Source organism: Syngnathus typhle, linkage group LG2 (genome assembly GCF_033458585.1).
Source record: "Syngnathus typhle isolate RoL2023-S1 ecotype Sweden linkage group LG2, RoL_Styp_1.0, whole genome shotgun sequence".
In the NCBI taxonomy this organism is placed as follows: domain Eukaryota; kingdom Metazoa; phylum Chordata; class Actinopteri; order Syngnathiformes; family Syngnathidae; genus Syngnathus; species Syngnathus typhle.
Window position 1 is genome coordinate 19,446,382 of NC_083739.1, and position 23,146 is coordinate 19,469,527.

General features: G+C 41.2%; 2 protein-coding genes across 5 annotated transcripts; both read left to right on the forward strand.

Annotated features, from left to right (window-relative positions):
- Window positions 1-259: 259 nt before the first annotated feature.
- On the forward strand, window positions 260-8,881 carry impdh2 (IMP (inosine 5'-monophosphate) dehydrogenase 2). 2 transcript variants are annotated; one of them, XM_061298766.1, is made up of 14 exons: window positions 260-609; window positions 2,212-2,260; window positions 3,484-3,585; window positions 3,739-3,813; window positions 3,946-4,152; window positions 4,428-4,515; window positions 4,791-4,990; window positions 5,760-5,850; window positions 5,982-6,077; window positions 6,529-6,672; window positions 6,846-6,990; window positions 7,718-7,861; window positions 8,286-8,369; window positions 8,556-8,881. In XM_061298766.1, exons 1-14 carry the CDS (start codon window positions 509-511, stop codon window positions 8,575-8,577), a joined length of 1,548 nt encoding a protein of 515 aa, XP_061154750.1. In that variant the 5' UTR covers window positions 260-508; the 3' UTR covers window positions 8,578-8,881. The 2 variants fall into 2 exon arrangements, with proteins under 2 accessions (XP_061154750.1, XP_061154758.1); XM_061298774.1 differs by lacking the exon at window positions 260-609 and adding an exon at window positions 1,931-2,039.
- A 2,079-nt stretch (window positions 8,882-10,960) lies between these two features.
- Window positions 10,961-20,387, forward strand: dalrd3 (DALR anticodon binding domain containing 3). 3 transcript variants are annotated; one of them, XM_061272419.1, is made up of 13 exons: window positions 10,961-11,098; window positions 15,698-16,005; window positions 16,313-16,626; window positions 16,959-17,017; window positions 17,120-17,221; window positions 17,298-17,362; window positions 17,544-17,602; window positions 17,694-17,776; window positions 18,124-18,250; window positions 18,507-18,565; window positions 18,671-18,793; window positions 18,897-18,965; window positions 19,461-20,387. In XM_061272419.1, the coding sequence occupies exons 2-13, from the start codon at window positions 15,713-15,715 to the stop codon at window positions 19,578-19,580; spliced, it is 1,473 nt and encodes a 490-aa protein (XP_061128403.1). In that variant the 5' UTR covers window positions 10,961-11,098; window positions 15,698-15,712; the 3' UTR covers window positions 19,581-20,387. The 3 variants fall into 3 exon arrangements, with proteins under 3 accessions (XP_061128403.1, XP_061128401.1, XP_061128402.1); XM_061272417.1 differs by lacking the exon at window positions 10,961-11,098 and adding an exon at window positions 12,594-14,382; XM_061272418.1 differs by lacking the exon at window positions 10,961-11,098 and adding an exon at window positions 12,615-14,382 and having other exon boundaries at window positions 18,671-18,787.
- The last annotated feature ends 2,759 nt before the right edge of the window (window positions 20,388-23,146 follow it).

The window sequence follows — 23,146 nt, forward strand, 5'->3', positions numbered from 1 at the left end:
TTATTTGACTGCAGAAAATGAACTTGCACATATAATTCAGTTCCTGGTTTTAATGTAATGCCCAGTGTAAAAGAAAGAGTGGTCTCTCGTTAGCTGCAGGCAAAGTATGACCTGTGGGAGAAACTAATCACACCACGAATATTGTATTTTTTTTTTTGTTTTCTTTGCATAATTCTAAATATTTTCAAGCTGAAAATTGTGAACCACCTGGATCTCTTCATGATCTCACGCGAATGGTCTTCCGTTCAGTGTGGGGTGCGAGCGGACGTGACGTCATTAGACGTGGTCGGAGGGAGCACATGGTGACTCGCAATGTTCGAGTGGGCTTGAACCGCTAGTTTGACGTCCATTCGAAGCTGCTTTGACACTTGGACCGCGCTCACTGAAAAGGGAGGTCAAGAATAAAGTTTTTGGTCATTACCCACGCGGTCTCTGTGTACATAGCGTCGCTATTTTTTTATTTCGTAATTCACAAGTGCATAGAGCCGTGAAGGTGCCATTGGATCTCATGGCAGAATACCTTATTGGCGGAGGAACCGGCGATAATGTCCCAGAGGACGGACTGACGGGCCAGCAGTTGGTAAACAAAGGTGATGGACTCACATACAAGTAAGTTCGCCTTGTCACGCTCATGTTAGATAGACCCCGGTGGGTGGTAGACCCCTGTGGGTGGTAGACACCTGACCTGCCTCGAAGAGTTCATTTGCATTTGACTGTCAAAAGATCGTAGCAGCAATCATTGGGCATTAATCGGAACATTTGATGTCGTATCTGCTCCATACATTAACCCTGTTATTTGGGGATCACAATGCAATAAATGCAACTCGTTGTCGGGCATTTGAGTTGATGCGTCTCATGTTTCGTTGCGGTTCATCCTAAATGTGTTTCGATGTTGTTTAGGCCAGGGCTCGAGCATGGCGTGTTCGTCGAAGTTGACAACCTCATCCCATTCTGTGTCAGATCCAAATTCCCCTTATCAGGAACTAATCTGCATCTTTTTCGTGTTTGCTTTTCCCGCAACCTGTAATTTGAATGCTGTCAGAGCTCCAGCTTTCACTCACTCAAAGAAACACAGATACTGCAGTTGATTTCTTTGCATTTTCCTTCATTATTATTTTTATATTTTACAATAAAGTGCCATTGATCTTCACTAGACATTCACAAACGTAAGTGGTCAGATTATCATTTCAGTTCATTTAAATAAGGAATATTGATTTGATACTGATAATCGTAGTGTAACGCTTGGATGACAGTTAAGTGAACTGCTGGTTTTATGATCATCGTCAGGGTTTTTTTCTCTTTGCAATTATCGGTACTCTTGTAGTGGCATCACCAAAAAACAAGACATAAAGGAGGTCATCTGTTGCCGATTTGCTGAATTCTCCGGTGATGTCATGTAGCAGGCCTTATTTTCCCATCAAACTCTCAATTGTACAACCGATGAGTTCAAATTCTTTCCGCTCGTGAGTATTACTCTCTCGTCATTTGAGCTGGTAGTCAAGAGGGTTTATCGGACTAGAGGCTGGTTATATTTAGCCTCCAGCCATTTCAGCACCGCGGGTAAAATAGAAGTGGTGCATGCTGACCAGATGTTGACATTTGCATCTTTGACCTATTAAAGCTGGCGAGTAAGGCACGATTGCATTGATTTGAATGGTAAACAACTGTTCACTTGTCAAGGCACAATTGATGGATTTCAGTATGTCAACCAATTGCACTCTACTGTTTCTTTTCTGCCTATGTCGATCAGTATGAATGAAAATGAGTCATACCTATAAAGCACAGTCACAAGCTTCAACATGCTGTCTTGGGCACCATTTCTGTTTTTAGTCTTGCTGTCATCAGCCATCATTGCTATTGCACGTGGGCCCACATGCTTTAAAAGAAGACACGCTGGCTGTGGATGTTTCCTTCCATCCAAGCCGGAAAGGGTTTAGAATAAATTAGTTCCACGCTCCAGCTGTCATAGGTTATTTGAACTTCTTAATGCTGCACTCAATATTTTGACTGAGTTACAATTTGACATTCCTAACTGTTAGGTAAGTTAACTACGGCATAATATGACTAAATGAAACTAGTGAGGATGAGCTGTGCAGAAAATGGATGGATACAGCGATTAGCTGGTGACCAGTAATTGGTTAATGTTGTCTGTCAAAAGATGAAGCAAAGCAAGCAATTTAAAATTCCTTGTTTTTTCCTTCTCATTTTCAGCGACTTCCTCATTCTGCCGGGCTACATTGACTTCACGGCAGATCAAGTGGTGAGTCGGGATGGATCGTCATCACATGTTTACCAACACAGCAAATCTGATTAATGCAAATGTGATGATATTAAACTGCAGTGAGCTGAGTCTGAGATGATGTTTGGAGAGGGAGTGCAGGATTACAAATATTTCCTCACTGAGACTTCTCATGAATGATTCATTCCAAACTAGAGCTAAACTGTGTATGGTCCCGCACAGTTCATTTTATTTAGCAGGCTTGTGACAGTATGCAAGGCCACCAAGATTGGTCGTCTTCCAATACACCAATTGTATTTTACATGAAATACTTCTCTTTGTACAGAAAGTCCGGAATGTACTGAAGCTGCGATAAATGAACCGCGATGAAGCAAAGGATTAGTACTGTAAATGGTTGAGAGGTGCACTGACCATGTCTTATTTGGGATAAACACAAATATAATCCCTCTGCTTGTATGGATTTTCCTTTGCTGTTGTGAGACTAATTCTGGGGATTTAGACAATTAAAATTAAACAATGTCTCTAAACAATTAATTGATAAGCACAATTTTTATCCTTACTCTAGCAATTGGCTGTTGATTAATCGCTATAGCTATTAGCCAGTGTTTTCAGTTTCTATTGGTTTGTTTGATTGATTGTCCTGTTCAATAATCTGAAAGTGCATCACAAGGCTCGCCACATAAAGCACAATATAAACTAAAACTGACCAAGCTACAGCTCCTAACTTGTAAATTGGGGAACTCGTAGAGTTATCAATCATTTATCTTAGATTTAAGTGACGGCCGGACATTCAAACAGTCCATCCATTTTCTATTTTGCTCTTTTAAATGGTTTACGGGAGAACTGGAGCCTGTCCCAAGTGGCTTTGGGCAAGAGGTGGATGTCAAAATTAATTGGCAAGTCAATTATTATTACTATCAATTTTCATATTACTAGTTATTTGTATTAAATCTGTATGTCTATTTTGGGGATCTCAGCTACATTTGACATAATTTGGATGGGTAAATGATTCACAAAATTAGCTGAAAAATAAATCAAGTTTAAACAAGAAATCAATTCTTTATTTATGTTATTTTCCATTTCCAATTTTGCGGAACACTTGCAATACCGCCATAGACCACTAAAGGTCCGCCGACCACTGATTGACAATCCCTGGTCGAAAGCCATTGTTTAACTTAAAATTGTCCAAATCCTGTGATTGCCTGTTTGATGATTGCTATTGTCAATTCTCCTTCTGTCACCAGGACCTGACCTCATCGCTTACCAAACAAATCACAATGAAAACTCCCTTTGTGTCTACCCCCATGGACACAGTCACTGAGGCCAGCATGGCCATCGCTATGGCAGTAAGCCAAACACCCTCACACTCGTACAAATACTTGCAGTGCAGTGCACTGACCTACACCATCACAGCTTTTGTGTTGCATCGCCTGTAAAAATACCATGTATGAGCCATTAAATTTGTATCATCTCCATGAAGTTGTATGCTCTTATCCAAGTTAACAGGTGGCATCGGCTTCGTCCACCACAACTGTACGCCAGAATTCCAGGCCAATGAAGTCCGGAAAGTCAAGGTATGGAATGCTGTCTGATTTCTACCTTGGTACCGTGAAATTCTTCTCTCAAAGTCTGCTCACCTCACTGTAGAATTCTATCTATTCCACTGTTGATTATTTATCCATACATGTTTTTTCTCCTTCCTGCAGAGGTACGAGCAAGGCTTCATCACAGACCCGGTGGTGATGAGCCCTCAGCACTTGGTGCGCGACGTCTTCCAGGCCAAGGCCCGCCACGGCTTCTGCGGTATTCCCATCACTGATGACGGCAAAATGGGGAGCAAACTGGTTGGCATCATCTCTTCGAGGGACATCGATTTTCTCAAGGCGGAGGAACACAACCTGCCTCTCAGTAAGGTGCCTGATATTTAACTAATACAGAAGATGGGATAAGCTGATTGGGTTTGGGTAAAGTTTACACATGGACAAAATGTTGGTATCATTCCATTAAAGAGAGAAAAACAACAAAAAACAGACTGGAATTTGACAAAAATGCAAATTGACAAGTCTCACAGCTTCTAAGACAATGTTCTTAAAGGCTGAGACAAAATTGTAGCTTTTTGGCAAGTCAAATGAATTGTAGCTTTTTGGCAATGTGCGTAGTTGATTGCGTGTATGTGTGTCCTTGACAGGTTATGACAAAGCGAGAGGATCTCGTTATTGCTCCTGCTGGCGTGACACTGAAACAAGCCAATGAAATCCTGCAACGGAGTAAGAAAGGTAAAGACAAGACTTTTGGTGGTGTTTGTTCACCTTACATTTTACATACAGATAGAAGTCTTGTCCTCAAATAACCCTGTGACAAGTCCACTTTGCAAGACCAATAATGGACACATGAGCCGCGTAGTTAACATACACTTTGCCAGAGAAGCGTTATAAGCACAAAACAGTTCAGTGGTCGGCCATGGTTGTCTTGACTGAACCAATGAAAACTTTGCCAGCCTTTTGTTTTCAATTAGAAAGTACAAGCAACTAATCCCGTGTTTCTTTTCCAGGCAAACTTCCCATCGTTAATGAAGACGGCTGCCTGGTGTCCATCATTGCCCGAACTGACCTTAAGAAAAACAGAGACTTCCCTCTAGCCTCCAAAGACTCTAGAAAACAGCTGCTATGTGGTGCAGCCATCGGCACACATAATGATGACAAATACCGCCTTGATCTGTTGGTGCAGAGCGGCGTGGATGTGATTGTACTGGTAAGGATGAAAACGCTTAAAGCACGCGTGGCACGGTCCCACTTGCTCTGAATGCATTTTTTGTAGCAAAAACCGCTCCGATTTCAGGTCCTTTTTCAGCTTTGGTTCCAACTATGCAGAGGACTGGCTAGTACATCAAGTTTCTGTCATGTTCTGGGCTGCAGACTAACTAGGAGCACAATGGCATCCTAACCTGAAATTTTAGGGTGAACCGATGTGCAAAGTCAATATTCTCATTTCCACTCATTCTCACTTAAATGTACTGATGTGTTGTGGAGCAGATGATTATCAGCAGCAACAAAATTCAAGAATTGACAAAACAGTCAATTTACATTGAGTAGCTACTTGAAAAATTGACTTGCACTGTCTCAGATTTTAGGGCCACCGTTTAGGGGCACTCTGGTTCTCTGATGTATTATTTTCTTTGTTCAATAATTTGCAGAAATGGGAAACTTTCATTGCACTTAGTCATCTCTATTATTGACGGATGCAGCCCTAGTATTATTTTTACTTTAGTGTCTCCAAATTTTAGCAGTTGTAGATTTCCTTGCTGCCCTTAACGTCCTCATTGATCAAATGGGTCCCTATTCCTTGCCCAGCCCTGCTTTGGTAAGTGCAGTAAATAAAGGAGACCCTCGTTCTATGTTGTTGATGTTTGTTGCTGTGCGTGATAATAATGTGATGAACGTGGTTAGATGTTTTGCAGTGTTTTCCCAAAATAATTGTTTGGGGGTGAATAATTAATGATGAATGAATCTTCCATTTACAGGATTCTTCTCAGGGTAACTCAATATTCCAAATCAACATGATCAAATATATCAAAGAGAAGTACCCTGCCCTGCAAGTCATTGGTGGCAATGGTAAGTATACACATTTCCAGGATTTTGTGAATGTACAAAGTGGGATATTTTTGTTTGGGCTAAATACCATAGTGAGCGTTTTGTTTGAGTACAGTGTGTTCCAACATGTTTTGTTTGGTCTTGTCATTCAGTGGTGACCACTGCTCAAGCTAAAAACTTGATTGACGCAGGAGTGGATGGACTAAGAGTCGGGATGGGCAGCGGCTCCATTTGCATCACACAGGAAGGTGAGTGACTGGACTGCAAAGTCAACAAATCACCATCCGCACACCTCCCACAAGGACTGCAGACACGAGAAATTGAGCAATTTGAACTTTACAACCATTATATTGTCTGTCAGTAGATTTTGAGTCTGTCTGCTAAAAAAAAAAAAAAAAAAAGCATCATTCTCATTTCCAGAGGGACACGTTCTCCTGTCCGTTCATTCACAGAATGCGACTCTTTAAGTTCATGTGTACATTTTTGTTTATAAATACGTAATCTATTTTATTACCAGTTACCAGCATTTCATAACGATTTAAAGCTTCATTGACGTTTATGCAGCTGTCAAATGAAAACCAAAAGTTTATGGCACAAATTGTTTGGCATCTCAAAAGTCTGTAAACACAGTCAGTATGTGACCAAACTTTGTTTACATCACTGCAGCTTAATGCTGTTACCCTCTTCTCTTCCTAACAGTTCTGGCCTGCGGCAGATCTCAAGGCACAGCAGTCTATAAGGTGTCCGAGTACGCCAGACACTTTGGTGTGCCCGTCATCGCCGATGGTGGCATTCAGACTGTGGGACACATCGCCAAAGCCCTGGCACTTGGCGCATCCACAGGTACAAGTCTGATAGACCTCTAATTTGCTTGGTTTTAACTGAGTTTCCCCATATGAACTATTAGAAATGTCACACATCTGGGTGGCACTGCATGGTTATATTTTGTGGTTAGCACATCCGCCCAGTGTGGAATCTGGGCTAACAATTTAGCCCAATTTCCTTTCTTTATGCAGTGATGATGGGCTCTCTGCTGGCTGCCACCAACGAAGCTCCTGGTGAATATTTCTTCTCAGATGGCATCAGGCTAAAAAAATACCGTGGCATGGGCTCTCTGGATGCCATGGACAAAAACCTGGGGTCCCAGACGAGATACTTCAGGTGTGAAAACTTGCTCATCAACGCCGCAGTGTTTATGCAGTACAAAGACAAGTTCAAGATCAAGTTAATTCACTCATCCCAGGCCGTAATGAAAGACAGGCCCGCATCACCCACCCGCTCAGTTACACAGGACCTCATCCGAACCCCAGCATACCAAAATAATTTTGGTCTGAACTCATTTATCCGCACATCTATTTTGATCCGGAATAAGATACCCCTTCAAATCAGATCAGCCACCTCTATTATGCAATTTAAACGGCTATACACATATTTTTTAATAACAAACCAAACTTGCACCCATTAACAATAATATATATATGTATATTGTATATATTGTATTGAAATGTATGTAATGTTATAGGAACCTGCTGTAAAACAGTTCTTGAACTGAGTCAGGCCAGTCCATGAAACTTTGATGTTACGTGTCGACCTTTCCTTTAAATAAACTGAAACTAAAGTTCACCACTAGGTGGCAGTAATTTGCAACTCATGAGTTCAATCAGAAATATTGAGGCATCATACCATAAGCTCAAAATAATATTTCAACACATTAACAATTGAATGATGTGGGAATAGACTATTTTCAATTGGTGAACAAATTTTTTCCGGCCCAGCAGTGATGATATTAAAATTTAAAAAAAGTAAAATAATGCCAGATAATTGCTTGAATGTTTAGACAGACAACTGACTGTTTTGTGCGTGTGTTGGGTGTGTTTGTTTCCTACAGTGAAAGTGACAAGATCAAAGTTGCTCAGGGTGTTTCGGGAGCTGTGCAGGACAAAGGTTCCATCCACAAGTTTGTGCCCTACCTGTTGGCTGGCATTCAACACTCCTGTCAGGATATCGGCACCAAGAGTCTCACTCAGCTCCGGTACATACAAATGACATGTGGCATGAGCTGTGACATCATCATGCACGTCATAAGATAATTCATAATGAAGATAATTGTCACAGCTTTTTTTGTGGTATTGGGAATATCACTCCTTTCTGCACTTCGTTCTTCCTCGCTTAGCTTAGTGCATTTTCCAACTAATGATGTTTCAAGTTCACAAGTAGTATGAATGCACAATAAGGAGACAGTTCGGATATCTTTGCGATTGTTAAATTTCTGTCAAAGATAATTTTAAAAAATGCTGTTCAGTGTGTAAAGCACTGAATGGGTGAGGGTCGAAAAACATTTCTGGTCTGCCGCTCCCATACAAAGCATACAAACCTCCCTGGTTATCTGCGGCAGTTCTGTCAGCCTATAAATGCACTTCCGAATCAACTGACAAATTGTCTTCTTGTCTTGTCAGAGACATGATGTACAGCGGAAGCCTGCGATTTGAAAAGAGGACAGCATCGGCTCAAATGGAGGGTGGCGTCCACAGTCTACACAGGTACGCACTTGCATTGGACCACACCTCAAGCGATTTCGTAAGAGGTCCCTGCCATTTGGGCACAGTACAGGTTCTTCATTTCAACGGTTGCTCGGGCTTCCTCTTTAAATAAACACCAGAGCCATCTTTCTTGACAGGAAATGCCGTCGTCAGTCCTGTGATTTTTATCTTTTCTTTTCGTGACAGTTATGAGAAGCGTCTGTTTTGAAGAACCTTCAGCTGGAGACAGTCCTTCCTACGTTATGATGGCAAAACTCTCCAGGTTTTTTTTGCCATATTCTATTCATATTGTCACACTCGCACTTGTGCACATATGCATGACCTCAAAGCATTTCTATTCATCAAGTCTTCCAGTTAATTAGTGTCTTCTATGCATCCTGGAATAATGTGTCAAGGACAACGAAGCCTTATGAGTAAGTGATCTCTAATGCCTTCCATGTTGTTATAGAAAGTGTCCACTATATGGATGTGTTCATTTTCAAAGAATAAAAGTTACACTATTTTTCACAAAAGATTCTCATTTAATCTCATTCATTTGCAAAATGTTAACTAAATTAAAGTAAGATAAAACTGCATTTGGCACGGTGAAATACTAGTTAGTACGTCCGCCTCACAGTTCGGAGGGTGCGGGTTCGATTCCACCTCCGGCCCTCCCCGTGTCGAGTTTGCATATTCTCCCCGTTCCTGCATGGAACTCCGGTTTCCTCCCACATCCCAAGAACATGCTTGATACGGCAATTGAACACCCTAAATCGATAGTAGGGGTGAGTGGGGATGGTTGTTTGTCTCTGAGTGCCCTGCAATTGGCTGGCAACCGGTTCAGGGTGTCCCCCGCCTACTCCATGCTGACGGCTGGAATAGGATCCGGCACGCCACCGATCCCCGTGGGGATAATGGATGGATGGATTTCCCCCCGAATTACTGTTTTATTAACCAATTTGTTTTGTTTATTTGGTATTATTTAGTAATTAAAAAAAAAAGAACAATATCACACAAAATGGATTGATAGTCATTGTTTTCCAAAGCAGATGTTTGCAAATATCTTATTTTGATTAAACCGGAAAGATAAATCAGTCTGCTTGCATGAAAAGTTAAAGAAATCAGAATGATTGCTTCTGAGAGCCTGAAATCAGAAGATTTGGACAATCTTTCATGAAACAATTGCACTAAATGACTTTTCGATTGTTCATGATACTAGGGGATGAATGTGGTAATTGATTTGTTGTCAATTAATTGGTTAATTTTGACACCACAACTCTACACAACACGAGGGCAACGAAATGCTTAATTGTCCAACCTTAACCAGAAATGTTACAGCATAGCGAAAGGTACAATCCTAGTGAGTTAATGTCCCTTTTGGTGCTGTTGATCCTTGTTTTGGAACTCAAAAGATAGTTGCCACGACAACCGTTCTTCATCTCGGAAGACGCAGAAGAGTTTTTACTCGTACTTGGCCGTGCCAAGCCCGCTCACCTGCACCTCGTCTCTAGGGAGGATCAGGTAACGCAGACAAATCCACCGGACTTTCCGGGCCTGATATTCGACAGTCGTGTGGGAATTGTAGTGGTCACACTCTGTTGGTCTCACCTGCCTTGCATCCTGTTATGTTCACTTATCATTGACACATTCACAATTAAATGGCATGAGTGCTAGTATCTATAAATATTGTCTAGCTTGGAATTTTAACATCTAGTTCATATTCTACAACCCAACTGCACAAAGACTGTGAAACTAATGTTATGTTTTGAATGTTATGTTGTGATTTGTACAGCAGATCAATTTCACCATATTTGATGAGTGCCAAACATTTGATTTTCTTTTTTCCCCTCAGTAAAGGTCTTTACTGATGAAATGTGATTGGTTTTTAGCATGAAAGAAAATTCCCACAACATACTTGCAATGTGTGTTACTGCAAATAGGTTTTGGCCTTGGCTGCTACTTTACTAAAGTAACTTATTAGTAAATAATTTGTGAAATTACCAATCATAACCAATCATTCATTGTCTTTTTAAAGGCAATTACAGCTCTTGTTGGAGAGCATTAGATTTTGCTAATGTGTCCAAAGTTGTGGCCAATGACAATCTCTGAATGCAACATAAAATGAGCAATTGTAGTTAGTGTATTTCATTATTAAACAGCAGCATTACTTTCATAAATTAAAAAAAGAAAAGATAATCCGTACTGATTCCTTTTTAAGGGAAAAAATAATGGGTGAACAAAAGTAATTTAAGTAACAAATTTCACCAAAAATACATCAGTAAAATCGAAAGAGTCAATACAAATATTTGCATTTTATTACCTTAAAAGGTATAACATTTTAGAATTTTTGTAAAATAAAATAAAATCTTCACATTTATAGATCATTGAAGTTGGGAAAACAGTCCTGGATATGTATTAAAAAAAAATCTTAAAGCAGTTTTTGTTTGTCATAATGTCTGTATTCATATTGTATTTTTAAATATGAAAGCATTGGAATAATGAACCCAAAAAAGTACTTTAACAGTAGGTCCTGTGTGTGTATTCAAAATGCTGTCTGTTTCAAATGTGTAAAAACAAGACTAAAAGACAGAGTGATTTCCCTCTCCAGCTAGGAGATGTATCAGGAAGGAGGAGTTATGTCTTGCGGTTAGAAATGAAAGTGAAATGAATGTGAAGTGCTTATAAAGAGGAAGTTGTTTGACAAGACGCCACTGCTCGAGGAGGAAGAGAAGAGGGAAACTGCAACCCTGGTGAGATCCACAACAAACCTGCATACTTGTACACAATCTCATCGCAGTGTGTGTGGGTGTCATTTACTTCTTTGTGTGTGACTCGTCTGACGTATGAGCCTTTAACTTCAAGCTGACTATCGTTATTTGCTCTGAGTAGTGTTTCAATCCATGTGTTCAGGACTTCCTGCTCCTAGTTTCTAGTCAGCAGAACCTCCTGTCAGAGTTTGTCTCCATTCTAGTCAGGCACATCCAGCCGACCTCGTGTGACACGATGAGTTTTACTTTCCCTTCAGAGTCAACTGGTTTTTCAAGACAAGGCAGCTCCTATTATGTCCCCAAAAGAAACAGCAGGTGAGTGGGCAGCATTGTCTTCAGGCACAGCAATCTTGGGTGTGTGGATGTGTGTGCTGGGGTGAATTGAGCGGGTGAATTTAGGGCGGTTGTACAGAGAAAGTCAGCCACATATAACATAACATTGAGGTGATTAAGCAAAAAGTTTCTACGGATTTTGGGGTGGCCAAGGCCCCGCATCCCAGCAGAATAGGTGTGCCCCTGCAATGAGCAGCACCTTGTGTCATATCTGTGTATGGGGTACCAAAACAAGAGCAATCTATTCTCGCTGACCTTGACACACAGCTGAAAGTGGAACAATTATAATTCGTGCAATTTATTTTCTCCTGTCACCGAAATGTGTTTACTCATCACGGTGTTATATGAGCTGTGTTACCATTTTAGTTGTACACCACTTCTTTGCGTTTTTGCTCCTCTAGCACAGTTTTACAAACTCGATAGCATTTACTATTAAGAGTGTAGTTGTTAACGCCACCATTTGTGTTGTCAACATTTGAGGAATTTTGGTGCCTCCTTTCCTATTGGGTAAAATTTAACAACCAGGTAAATCTTTTGTGAGTTGCCTAGTTCTGAACATGCATTTGTGAACAAGAATTTCTCAATTCATTCTGCACACCGTTCTGCACAGTGTTCCTTTGCCCATTAGTCATGACTTGAAGCTCAGCTGGTTGAAGATGAACTCAATCACTATCATGTCAATGCTAAAAGCTAAGATTAATTTTAGCTGATCCTATTTGCACTGGCAAATTAAGGGTAATTTGTTCACATGGGGCAAATGAGGGCTATTGAGTTTTGGTGTTGTTTCCAGACAGTGATTGACTGAGTGTAATCTAGTGGCATGAAGATGAAGTGCTGCCTCCTTGAATGAAAATGTCGTTCGTTAAAGCGATTGACTGTCTACAAACTCTAGACTGTTTGAGTACAAGAAACTGTTCACCTGGTCACACCAGAGGGCCGTTCCGGTCATTGTCATGGTAACAAAATCTCATCGGGCCTATAAAAAAAATGTCTGTTGTGTTACACTACAATTACGAAAATAGTGTATGGATTGTGTGTTTTATATGTAATTCTCTTCTCCTTTTCAGGAGTGTTGTCAGGACAAGATGCCCACCTTTTATTTTGGCGGGTGGGATTGTAACGGAACCCATAATGCAGCTGTGATTCGGGCCTCCAGCTGGTTAGGGGCTCCGTTTCCATCCCACCACGCATAAGACATCTCAACACCTGAGCTGCCCATATCCCATAGTTTGTGATTCCTAATTGAATTTGATGGTTTATAGTAGTACAAACACCAACTGATGTATTTTTTATTTATTTTTTTGGCTTCAGGATTGCTGTACCGAAAACATGTTTGGAAGACTCGTTGGTGATTTTCCTCAATGACACGTTTTCTCCCGGCTTGCTTAGCCAACAGAATGCAACCGGGAATCCCGTGTCAGTAAAGAATGACACCAAATATAAATCTTCATTAGTAGCCTATGTGGAATTTTAATGCAACCATACTATCTCTCAGATTACATTTACCACATTATATTTCTTTCAGATGTTTATAAGACTGTCTACAAGAAATGATCACAAATAAATACATTATTATCTCCATGATACATTTCTGTATTATTATTACTATTATTATTATTCATATTATTATTGCTGTTGGCAGCACAATGGAACACTGGTTAGCACCTCTGCCTCACAGTTCAAAGGTGTGGGGTTTGATTCCAGCTCTGGTCTTCTCGTGTAGAGTTTGCATGTTCTTCCATGCCTGCATGGGTACTCTCGGGTACTCCGTTCTCCTGCCAGACTCCAACAAGAGGCATGGTAGGCCAGAAATTGAGAGTAGGTGTTATTGTGAGTGTGACTGGTTGTTCATCTATGTGTGGCCTGCAATTGGTTGGTGACCAGTTCAGGGTGTATCCCGCCTACTGCCCGAAGTCAACTGGGATAGGCTTTATAAGAAAACACTAAATTGGTGTAAATAGCATGAATGCTTGTTTGCCTATCTATCACAAAGGTGTCAAACTCAAAGCCCGGGGGCCTGATACAGCCCGCCACATCGTTTTATGTGGCCCGGAAAGACAAATTGTGCATCAAATCCGTGTCATTACTAGAATTGCAAATTGTCTTCACTTTTAATATATATATTTTTTGGTCAATTTCAAATTTGACCTAGTTTGAAACCAACTACCAAACCCGAACCCTAGTTTCAAACCCTAATTTTAAACACTTCCCGTAGTTAGAAACCCTAACTATACTTGGGGAGGTACTGGGTCGATCCGTATGTTTCCACTCCAGCTTCTATTACATCAAATACTATTCACTCAAATCCAGTAAATTATGTACAGTATTACTTTATGTTTAAATTCTCACACATTTGCGTCCACATTAACGCATTTTACCATTCACACGTAATTTCAACCGAAATTGCACACTTTCTCGTTATTATGCCTTGCCACGGTCGGTCCAACGCGGAAACACGCCCGATGGGGAAGACGAGTTGGAGCTTTACGTTCCGGTTGGGAAGGGGGGGCAATGCGCCCGACCACTTTAGCCAATATCTGACATCGACGAGTACTCGATAGTTCCCGGGTTATGTCGGCCGCCTCCACGCTTGAATGAATCCTGATTTCCATTCACCACGACCGCGTCTGTATTAGCATGTCGCGGATGTGTTTTTAGCTGCAACCGTTTGTGTTGTTATGATAGCAGCGATGGAGAACATCGAGGAGTCGTCTTCGCCCCTCCGTATCGCTCCCACGGTCCGAGCGCTGAGCTCCGCACTGCGGGCCAAGCTTGTCTATGCCCACGACTCTGGTCGAAGGGACAGCGAGAGGATGTTACCGGACCCGGAGAAGGAGAAGCTGTGGTTTAAGGAGAGCAACGCCAGGAACCTCCGAACTCGAGACTTTTTGTCGCCGAGTACTATGCTCAACACGCTCTATGCGGACGGACAGGTTGGCTACTGGCTCAATACACGGACCTTCCCGTCCCGTTTAGCACTATTACCTAACCGCGTCCACAATTTTAACAAATGGACTGAATGAATGAAACGGATGAAAATTCATCCAAACACATCATATTCGTATAGACTGTAGAGCAGTGGTTCTTAACCTTGTTGGAGGTACCGAAGCCCACCAATTTCATATGCGCACTCACCAAAACCCCTCTTTAGTAAAAAATAGTTTTTTTCATATTCAAGACAGATTTTTTTTTTTACTGGTGCACAAAATGAGCCGTGCATGAACATGACCTTGTTCTAAGAACAAAACCAACACAATGCATGAACTCTCAACAAATTACATACCAGGAAATCAGTGTGACTTCTGCATCATCACAAATTTACACGACGTACAAGTGTGTTCGGACCTCCGCAGTGGAGGCTCTGATGAACCCCTGAGACCGACCCACCGAATCCCTAGGGTTTGATCGAACCCAGGTTAAGAACCACTGCTGTAGAGCATAATCTTGTTCATTTAATATTGTTCGTATTAATATGTTTTCCGATTTCTATGAATATTTTGTGAGTAAAATACCCTCGCCTCCGAGAGTCATATACCAAATACGCTTTGAAGTCACATATTTACAACATACGTACATAAGACACGGTAGTTAGGTTTCCAAAAATAGAACAGAGGCCCCGGCATCCTCATTATTCTGTCAACATGAACGAGACTTGGAGTTTCAGTACGTTTCCAATTAGAACAATAAATCATATATTTATAAAGGCACAAACACAAAGTCGTATTTTAGGGAAGGGCCTTCAAGCTTGACCAGACATTCTGCTCGAGGCAGTGGTCATGAACCATGAGCTGCAGATCACAATGTGGGTCAGACAGTCGCACAACTGCAACTGTGTGTACATGTCTGTGTTTGTGCAAAAATCCAACTATCCATCAATTTTTTTGTACTGAGTCATGTAGAGGCAGGATATCTGGAATCTGGTCACCACCTTACTTGCAAGGGACATACAGAGTAGAGTAGACCATTCATTCACCCATTATCCAATGTCATTCTCAAACATTTTACATCAGTACCACCTCCAAAAATATAAAGTTAGCATTAAATACAGTGCACGTAGTATGCAAAGGTGTTCTTGAAAAACATCGTAGATGTTCTATCTCTAAAAAGCTTTATTGTGAGACACTGAAACATCGATGTAATTTGAACACTGAACAAAAGGTCAACAATTCACACAAACCAATTTTGGAAACAATAATATTTGTTTTACATGAACTACCATACAAGAGTTCAATTTTTTTCCCCACTCAGGTTCCTCCGGCAGTGATGTCTAGGATCCTGTCTGTCCAAGGCCTTGGCGTTCTGCCTATGGCGGGCGGGGAGGTGATGGATGAAGGTCTGCGGGTGAGAGTGGACCGAGCCGCCGCCTTCAGAGCTGTCCTGGATGGTGGGGCTACTGAGTACCTGACGCCCTCTGCTCAGAGGCAGGGCTGCGTGGTGCTCAACTGTCCGGCCCTGCATCCAAAACCCGAACCCCCGACTCCTGATAGCCTCACTCTGGGACACCTCAGGACGATTTTGTTGGCTGACCATATGGGGGCCCTGTTGAAAGGGCAAGGGTGAGTTGCTTTGTACAATTTGTCACATCAGCCCCTTTTGATTGAATTGTATATTTCACTAGAGGTTTTTTTGTTGTTGTTGTGGACAGGTTTTCGACGGAGAATATTGTCCACTGGAATTTTTTTTTCTTTCAGTCCTAAACGTAATTTAACACAAGAATAAAGTTGATCATAAAATAAATAATGCTACAGCTAAACAAAGTGACATTGACTATGTGGTGCTAAGCTGACATTGTAGTAATGGCTGTTACTATAGATATGGTATCCATGACATTTTACACAAGCTGACAATTGCCGCCTTCCTCAGATTTACAGTGTCTCTGTGCCCCCTGCTGCCCGAAGACAGCAGCATCGTCAAATTCCTCCGCACTCTGGGCATCGACTGGCCAACATTCCCAGCCTACTGGACAAATGAGGAGCGGGAGGCGAAGATCCAGGAAGCGCTGGATAACTCGACGTACAGAGAGAGGGAGATTGAGAGAGACAGGAGGATGAGCGGAGGGCCAGGCAGGAAGAAGGCGGACAAGAGTGAGAATGAAGGAGCAGTTAGGATCAATTTAAAACGAGTGTTCCAGGAAGAGGGGCTGCAAGGGTATGATCCCAGCCTGGGAACCTGCACAGGTAAGTTAAAGAAGTAACCACCCACTGAGGCATTGTAAACGTGTGATTCGCTGCAACTTTATTGTCGTTTTTATACACCATTCACCCCCCCTCCCCCCCAAAAAACATGTTTTTGGAATGTTGGAATAAACTGGAGGACCCAGAGAAAACTCACATAAGGAAAGGAAGAACATGCAATGGAAGTGTACAATAGTCCCAAATCCCACTGAGGTGCTGGTTCAGATGGAACAAAAGGGTCTCACTGTCCCAACCTCAGACTGATGAGTTAATGAAGCAATGTGTCCTTTTGTCCGTATTTGCTGCTAACAGATTATTGGTCCATGTGTGTTCAGTCCACAGAGACAGCGTTTCCCATCTGGCACAACTGGACCTCGCCACAGCTGACTGCACCGTAAGACACCGCACACGTGATCGCAGCGATGCACCACTTATTAAATGGAATGGCCCACAACAGAGCAATGAATGGGAGATTTAACAATGTAACATTTCACAGGTTGCCATGGCAACAGCCTTGCATGTGACTTCCTGCCAAGATGAGTTCCGCCAGCAGCAGATAGCGATGCTGTGGAGAGCCAGTGGGGCCACACACAGACAGGTAACTACACACACACATACGCACGCACACATGCGCACTGTTACTATTTTTACCTGGTCTTGTTGGGCGTTTGCAGAGACATCTGGTGTGTGGGCCTGTCAAGACTCCTTCTTCTCAGCTCTCTTCTGCACAGTACCTGCAGTAAGATACAGTGTCATCTTCAAACAGTGTTTCTTCTCGTCACACATTCTGTCCTTATTTTTTTTAACTTTCTGCAATAACATGCACATGCTGTTAAATTTCTTCTGGAGGTTACTTGCTCACCATTCAATTACTTTTCTACATTAAGGTTTGTATTTTGTTTCTTTTGTTCTTTCGACAGGCTTAGAAGAGGTCAAATGAAGGAGGCCTCAGAGATGAAATATGGAGATCAAGTAGAAGGTGTGTGTGCGTATGGCTGTATATGACACTAATTTTCATCATTATCATTACTTGGAGTAAATTAAATAAATTTTTCTTTCACCACGTGTAGGTCAGACATGGGATGACATCATCAGGGTCATGAGCTCTGCTACAATCAGATTTGAGCTTCTCGCGACAGTCCACACCAGTCCGGTAAGTCTACTGTCAAACACGACATGCAGCTACTGATAGTTATTTTAATTTGTAATCATTTTAATTGGTATTCAGAAAAACAAAATCTGAGATTTTTTTCCCCCATGCTCCCCACAATCAAACATCAAATGAAGAATATCTTGGCTCACCAAGTAACATCATCAACTGTAATTAGGTGGTGATTATTTGGCATACTGGCGTATTATCGCTACGCCCCCAATAAAATAAAGTATTTGCCTGTTATCATTACTTGAGTAGTTAAGTGCAATATCATGGCTCCACTGCGTTATAGTGACTCAAGTTTACAAATTTGCTTCAAAAATCACAGTACAGGCCTGTCTGTTCAGGTCACTTTGGATGTCCAGAGAGAAGGCGGCGTGTCCACCAAAGGCCCGAGAGGCGGCGTGTTTGTGATGTACAACTGCGCCAGACTGCACACGCTGTTCGACAGCTATGACCGAGGGGTGGAAAAAGGTCAGAGTCCAGACTTTGAATCAACTTAACAATTCACAAACGTCAGAGAGAGTATGTAACATTACGTCAAGTGACAGGAGAATCCAAATGAACACTAAAGCTGAACAGTATACTTTAAATGCACTGCATGTCTCATTAGAAAACACCTGCAAAATATAATACCATAATACTCTTTATCCCATTTGTTAAACTCTTATGAAAGCACAACAAAATACTTGCTCTTCTCAAGGTATTTGATGTTCTTTCCTATTCTCAGGTTTGTACCCAGAAATCCCAGACGTCTCGGAACTGGACTTCTCTGCCCTCAAAGAAGAGGTACGGCTTCATCAAAATTGCATTTACTGAAGTTTAATGCCCTCACTACTCTTCCTTTCACCCTATGAAAAGACTGCTGCACTACATCTGTGTTTGGATTTGCAGGGTGAGTGGCTGCTCCTCTTCAATTACCTCATTCCCTTCTCCGAGCTGCTGGACCAATCAGGACAAGTGTTGGACTGCGAAAGGGGAGGGGCCAGAGTCAATCTCAAAACCGAGCAGGTCAGTGTAAGTCATGTGTGACGTCATACATCATGTGTGACTTCATTTTGCATCGAATGTTGGGCCATATACTTAACTGCTCTATTAATACCTACCCCCCAACACACAGATTTGCAGGTTTCTGGTGTCTCTCAGTAAAGACTTCAGCTCATACTACAACAGAGTCCACGTCCTGGGGGTGAGACCGTGTTTGTAGTTCTTTAAGGGAAATGAGTTCAGCGAAAAATAACTTGTACAGTGAAACCTTTGCGGTTGAAAACACATCACTCCTTCTTTGTTCATATTTACAATCCCATTTCCCCATCAGATATATTGGCAATAGAAATAATCCATTAGGTGTGTCAAACTGCATCATAAAACACTTTTTAACTATACTTGCATTTTTTTGTAACATTTAGAACAAGCACCCAAGTTTTAAAATGTGTGAACCACTATAAAATTATATTGAGGGATTAAAAACAACACAACTTTTCTTCTCTCCGCATCATCTTGAAGAGTTTAGCAGCCTGCTTTCTTTTCACGTTTCTCAGCTAGCTTAATTGATGTTGCACAGAAAGACGTGTGAATCGTACAACCTGAGGGTCCTTTGTCGTTGTAGGTTTCATTGGACCGTATGTGCAATCTGTATTTCTCTACCGTAATGTTTGACTCCCTTTGATGTCTTTCCTCTCAGGAGCCCTTGCCTCATCTCTTCAACCAGATGTTCTGCCGTCTGCATCTTTTGAGAGCCTTGCGGGAGCTCTACCACAGCGCTCTGGAAACTCTCAACCTTCCCCCTATTCGGCAACTATAGCCTCCATGTCTTGCACATCACTCCGCTACTCCTGTTACTCACCTGTAGCCTCGTGTTCCACCAAGAGACAATATCGCAACCCTGCCCATTTTAATGATCAAATGAAAGTTAGTTTAGACTTACTCGTGAAATCTGAGGCCACTTAGTTGTGTGTCTCAACACGGCTTATCTTTATAATATGATGCTAATTTTCTGTCCTTTCTCCTTGTGCCAAGTACATATATTGTAGAACATTGCCACGACAAAATCTGCTTTTAATGAGCCGTATTCCCAAATCCATGTGATTTATCTATCCTGTATTTATGAATGGCATATAAATATAATTTATTGCAACTACTAAAAAAAGGTGTGTACAGAATAGCTATTGTATGATCCTTAAAAGCTGTCTTATAATTTCTATTGCTCCTGTCAGGCTGTTGAAATAATGCACGAAATAGCATGAACAAATTGCATCTGAAGATTTTTCTTTTTCAAAATGATTATTTATAAATGTTGGGAGGGGACTGTCATGATTTATTATTTTTCTGTCAGTTTATCAAGTGATTGTGTTGCCATTTCACCTTGGATCAAATGTGCCATCGCTTGTTTTCAAAACTACACTACAACCAAATGTCACTTCACTGCATGAAACTAAATGTTGATTGTTGTTGCTTGTTCAGTCCATTTTTAAAAAATGACCTTTTCATGTTTACGTGACAGTAGGGGGTGGAGGCAGGGAGGGAAATGACCAAAATATGCTGATTCATTCACTGTAACTTGTTTGCCTCCATGGCTATGGTCATATTATTAAAACAGGAGTGACAACCACGTTTCAAAACAAATTTCTTCTCATAGATTAATGCCACATTTTTTTTTTTTTTTTTTACAGGTGAGAGAATTGCTGTCTTGCCTGATGATTTGTTTAACTGGGGGTTGAGGTAATTCTGCAATGTACCAGGTTCACCACGAGAGGGCGACATGTTTTCAAGGAATAGCACAAAAACTCACTGGCAGAGTGTTACTGGTAGTGAGTCTGTCGCTACATATGACCGTAATGAACTCGCGAGTGGTAACCGGTCCTGTTTTTTTCATCCAAAGTGTGATGGGTTCCAGCTCTTTGAGTCTGTCTGAGCAGGATCAATGAAATAGAAAATGGATGGATGTCCAATATCGATTTAAAGCAGTGTTTCCTAACCTTTTTTCATCCACGGCACACCTTTTCATTGGAAAAAATCTCGACCAAACTAACAAACATCTGTTAAATTTTACACCAGCTTCTATATTAAAATCTGTTATATTACAACAAAAGAGGTAAATTTCCATTCCTATACATGTATGGAGAGTCGAATATTTGAATGAAAATAAATACTAAATATTCTTTAAATTGTATTTATTTTGTAATTGAAAGTGACAGGTTTTGAAAAAATGTTTTAGACAGTGTAAGGAATAAACTATTGAACGTGATTGTGATCAAAATCCCAGGAATCCTTCGACTTTTAATGTATTGCATGATGCTTCAAAGTGTTTAAAATAATATGAAAACACCGTAAATGCTATCAAGTAAAAGAAGGTGGGGGAAATAATTAAAAGCCATTCCATTTTGGGAAAGACCTGAAGGTAGCATGGTGCAAAGTCGCAGGTTGAAGTAAGGGAGTGTCTGCCATTAACTTTAAAAGAATCTACAGAAAATAAAGAATTCCAATAAAAAGATATGCGATGTGCTGCTGATATGACACCACCCTGGATAACTGCTGTTTGAACCATAGTGGGGAGAACTCATTTTGGACCAGTTGGCGGTGGCTGTTGCCTGCATGGTGGAAAAAAAGCTGCAAAAGAAGCTAAGTACAAATACTCCCTGGTGTTTCATTCAAAGGAGCTGTATTGTATCATGCTATTCAACGTAAAAACGCATGCATATGATTCTATATTACCTTTTGCACAATGGCGATCTGTTGTTTTAATGAAATCTGAGTTATTTGGGTGGCTTTTTTCTAAGACTCGAGCTGCGTTCAATTACCCATCACGAAGTAGGACGAAAGAAAACTATTGACTGAATGCACCAAACAACAATGACTAGTATTGGGGACATTGGGTACATGGAAACATTGTATAGTTTATTTGATGGCACCAAAATCAAAACAACTACAACTGCCCTGAGAAACTTTGTGACGTCATAAATGAGGACCCAGTCGTTTTCTTGCATTCGGCTGGTGCTTAAAGAGGAGGAAGGAATAAAAATACACCAAGATGGGTTATTGGAGAAAATCAAGTATTTGGGGCAGTTGTTTTTGTGAGAAATTAGCACTTTAACAAGCTAAAAGCATGTGAAATTTGATTTAGATTTTTTAAAAAGTTCACATATGGATAGGGACGCGAGTTTATTTACACAGATTGCAGTTTTCTGTGTTTGTTGCAAATAGTATTTCCAGTAGGATTGGGCACTCTAGCTAAATTTCACTCGGAAATCGTAATTATGGGCTCATCGGAAAGATTGGAAGTTATGAATAATGAATAAGTGTCATTTGAATTCTGAAAAGAGTTTTTATTTTTTTCCTGTCAAAGTTCAACGGCTACAAGAGGAAGATTACAACGCTCAACTACTTGATGTCAGCTCAGGTAAAGCGTCACTCTCTGAAGTAGCCATTTAATCAAGCTATTTTTTATGCAGAGTTCCAGTGCAGCCTCATGCATTTCCTTGCTTTGCTCACTGCTTAAGCCACCAAACAAAAATACCCCCCCACCACCACTTTTTTTTTTTTTTTTTTAATACAAGTCCCCCTTTTGCTTGTCAATCACTCCCCTCAGGCAATAGGTTGGAGCAAGACAAAGGGGGAGGGGAGCAAGTGAAAGGGAGTACAAAACGAGCAGGAGGAAGGGATGTGGTGGTCGTGGGGGGCGTGAAAGTGGTATGAATGGGAGGGGGGAACAGACATGAGAGAGAGAGGAGCATGTGGAGTAATAGCCGATCTAGTGTCATGAGGAAAGATGAATGAATGAGGTCAGGGATGCCCCTGAGAATAGAAGCGACGTGGGGTGGAGAGATGGGGGGGCGTAGTTTTGTATGAGAAAAACAGAGAAAAAGATGAGGAAGTATGTCAAGATGGGTTGAAGGAGAAAGGAGAAGGTAAAAGTGCAAAGAGAATCAACAATGTTGAGTTTGGAAATATTGATGTACAACTGTCACGTTGACAGCAAAGGTTTCTCGATGTTTCGGCCCTCTAATGTTTAGAATGTAACTGGATAAAAAATGAAATGAAATAAAATAAACACACACTGAAAGCAAGCAGTGTTGCCAGGAAAATGGGATGAAATGAAGAGAACAGGCTATTGGGAATAAATGAGTACCATGTCTGGGACAAATATTCCAATTTAGTTTGTAAATGATGATCAGTGCTTGTGATAATGATCAGGACACCAGCAAACGCCAAGCTAATGCCGATGATTCACCACCGATGTGATTCCGTTAATTTCAGTGCAAGAGCCAGCCGTAATTAACAGGTTGCAAGGGGCAAGGACAAAAAAAAAAGAAATGAGGGCGAGGGGCCGAGGATCACGTGAAGTGGGGGAGTTTGGGCAGCTGAAGCAAA

What these genes read in the sequence shown, in the direction of transcription:
- impdh2 (XM_061298766.1), top strand. Translation starts at nt 509, where the DNA reads ATGGCAGAATACCTTATTGGCGGAGGAACCGGCGATAATGTCCCAGAG. An exon ending in ACAACCTGCCTCTCAGTAAG is followed by an intron (nt 4,153 to 4,427) that starts GTGCCTGATATT and finishes TGTCCTTGACAG; the next exon opens with GTTATGACAAAGCGAGAGGA. An exon ending in GGCGTCCACAGTCTACACAG is followed by an intron (nt 8,370 to 8,555) that starts GTACGCACTTGC and finishes TTTTCGTGACAG; the next exon opens with TTATGAGAAGCGTCTGTTTT.
- dalrd3 (XM_061272417.1), top strand. Translation starts at nt 14,128, where the DNA reads ATGATAGCAGCGATGGAGAACATCGAGGAGTCGTCTTCGCCCCTCCGT. An exon ending in GTGGGGCCACACACAGACAG is followed by an intron (nt 17,222 to 17,297) that starts GTAACTACACAC and finishes GGGCGTTTGCAG; the next exon opens with AGACATCTGGTGTGTGGGCC. An exon ending in TCAAAACCGAGCAGGTCAGT is followed by an intron (nt 18,794 to 18,896) that starts GTAAGTCATGTG and finishes CCCAACACACAG; the next exon opens with ATTTGCAGGTTTCTGGTGTC.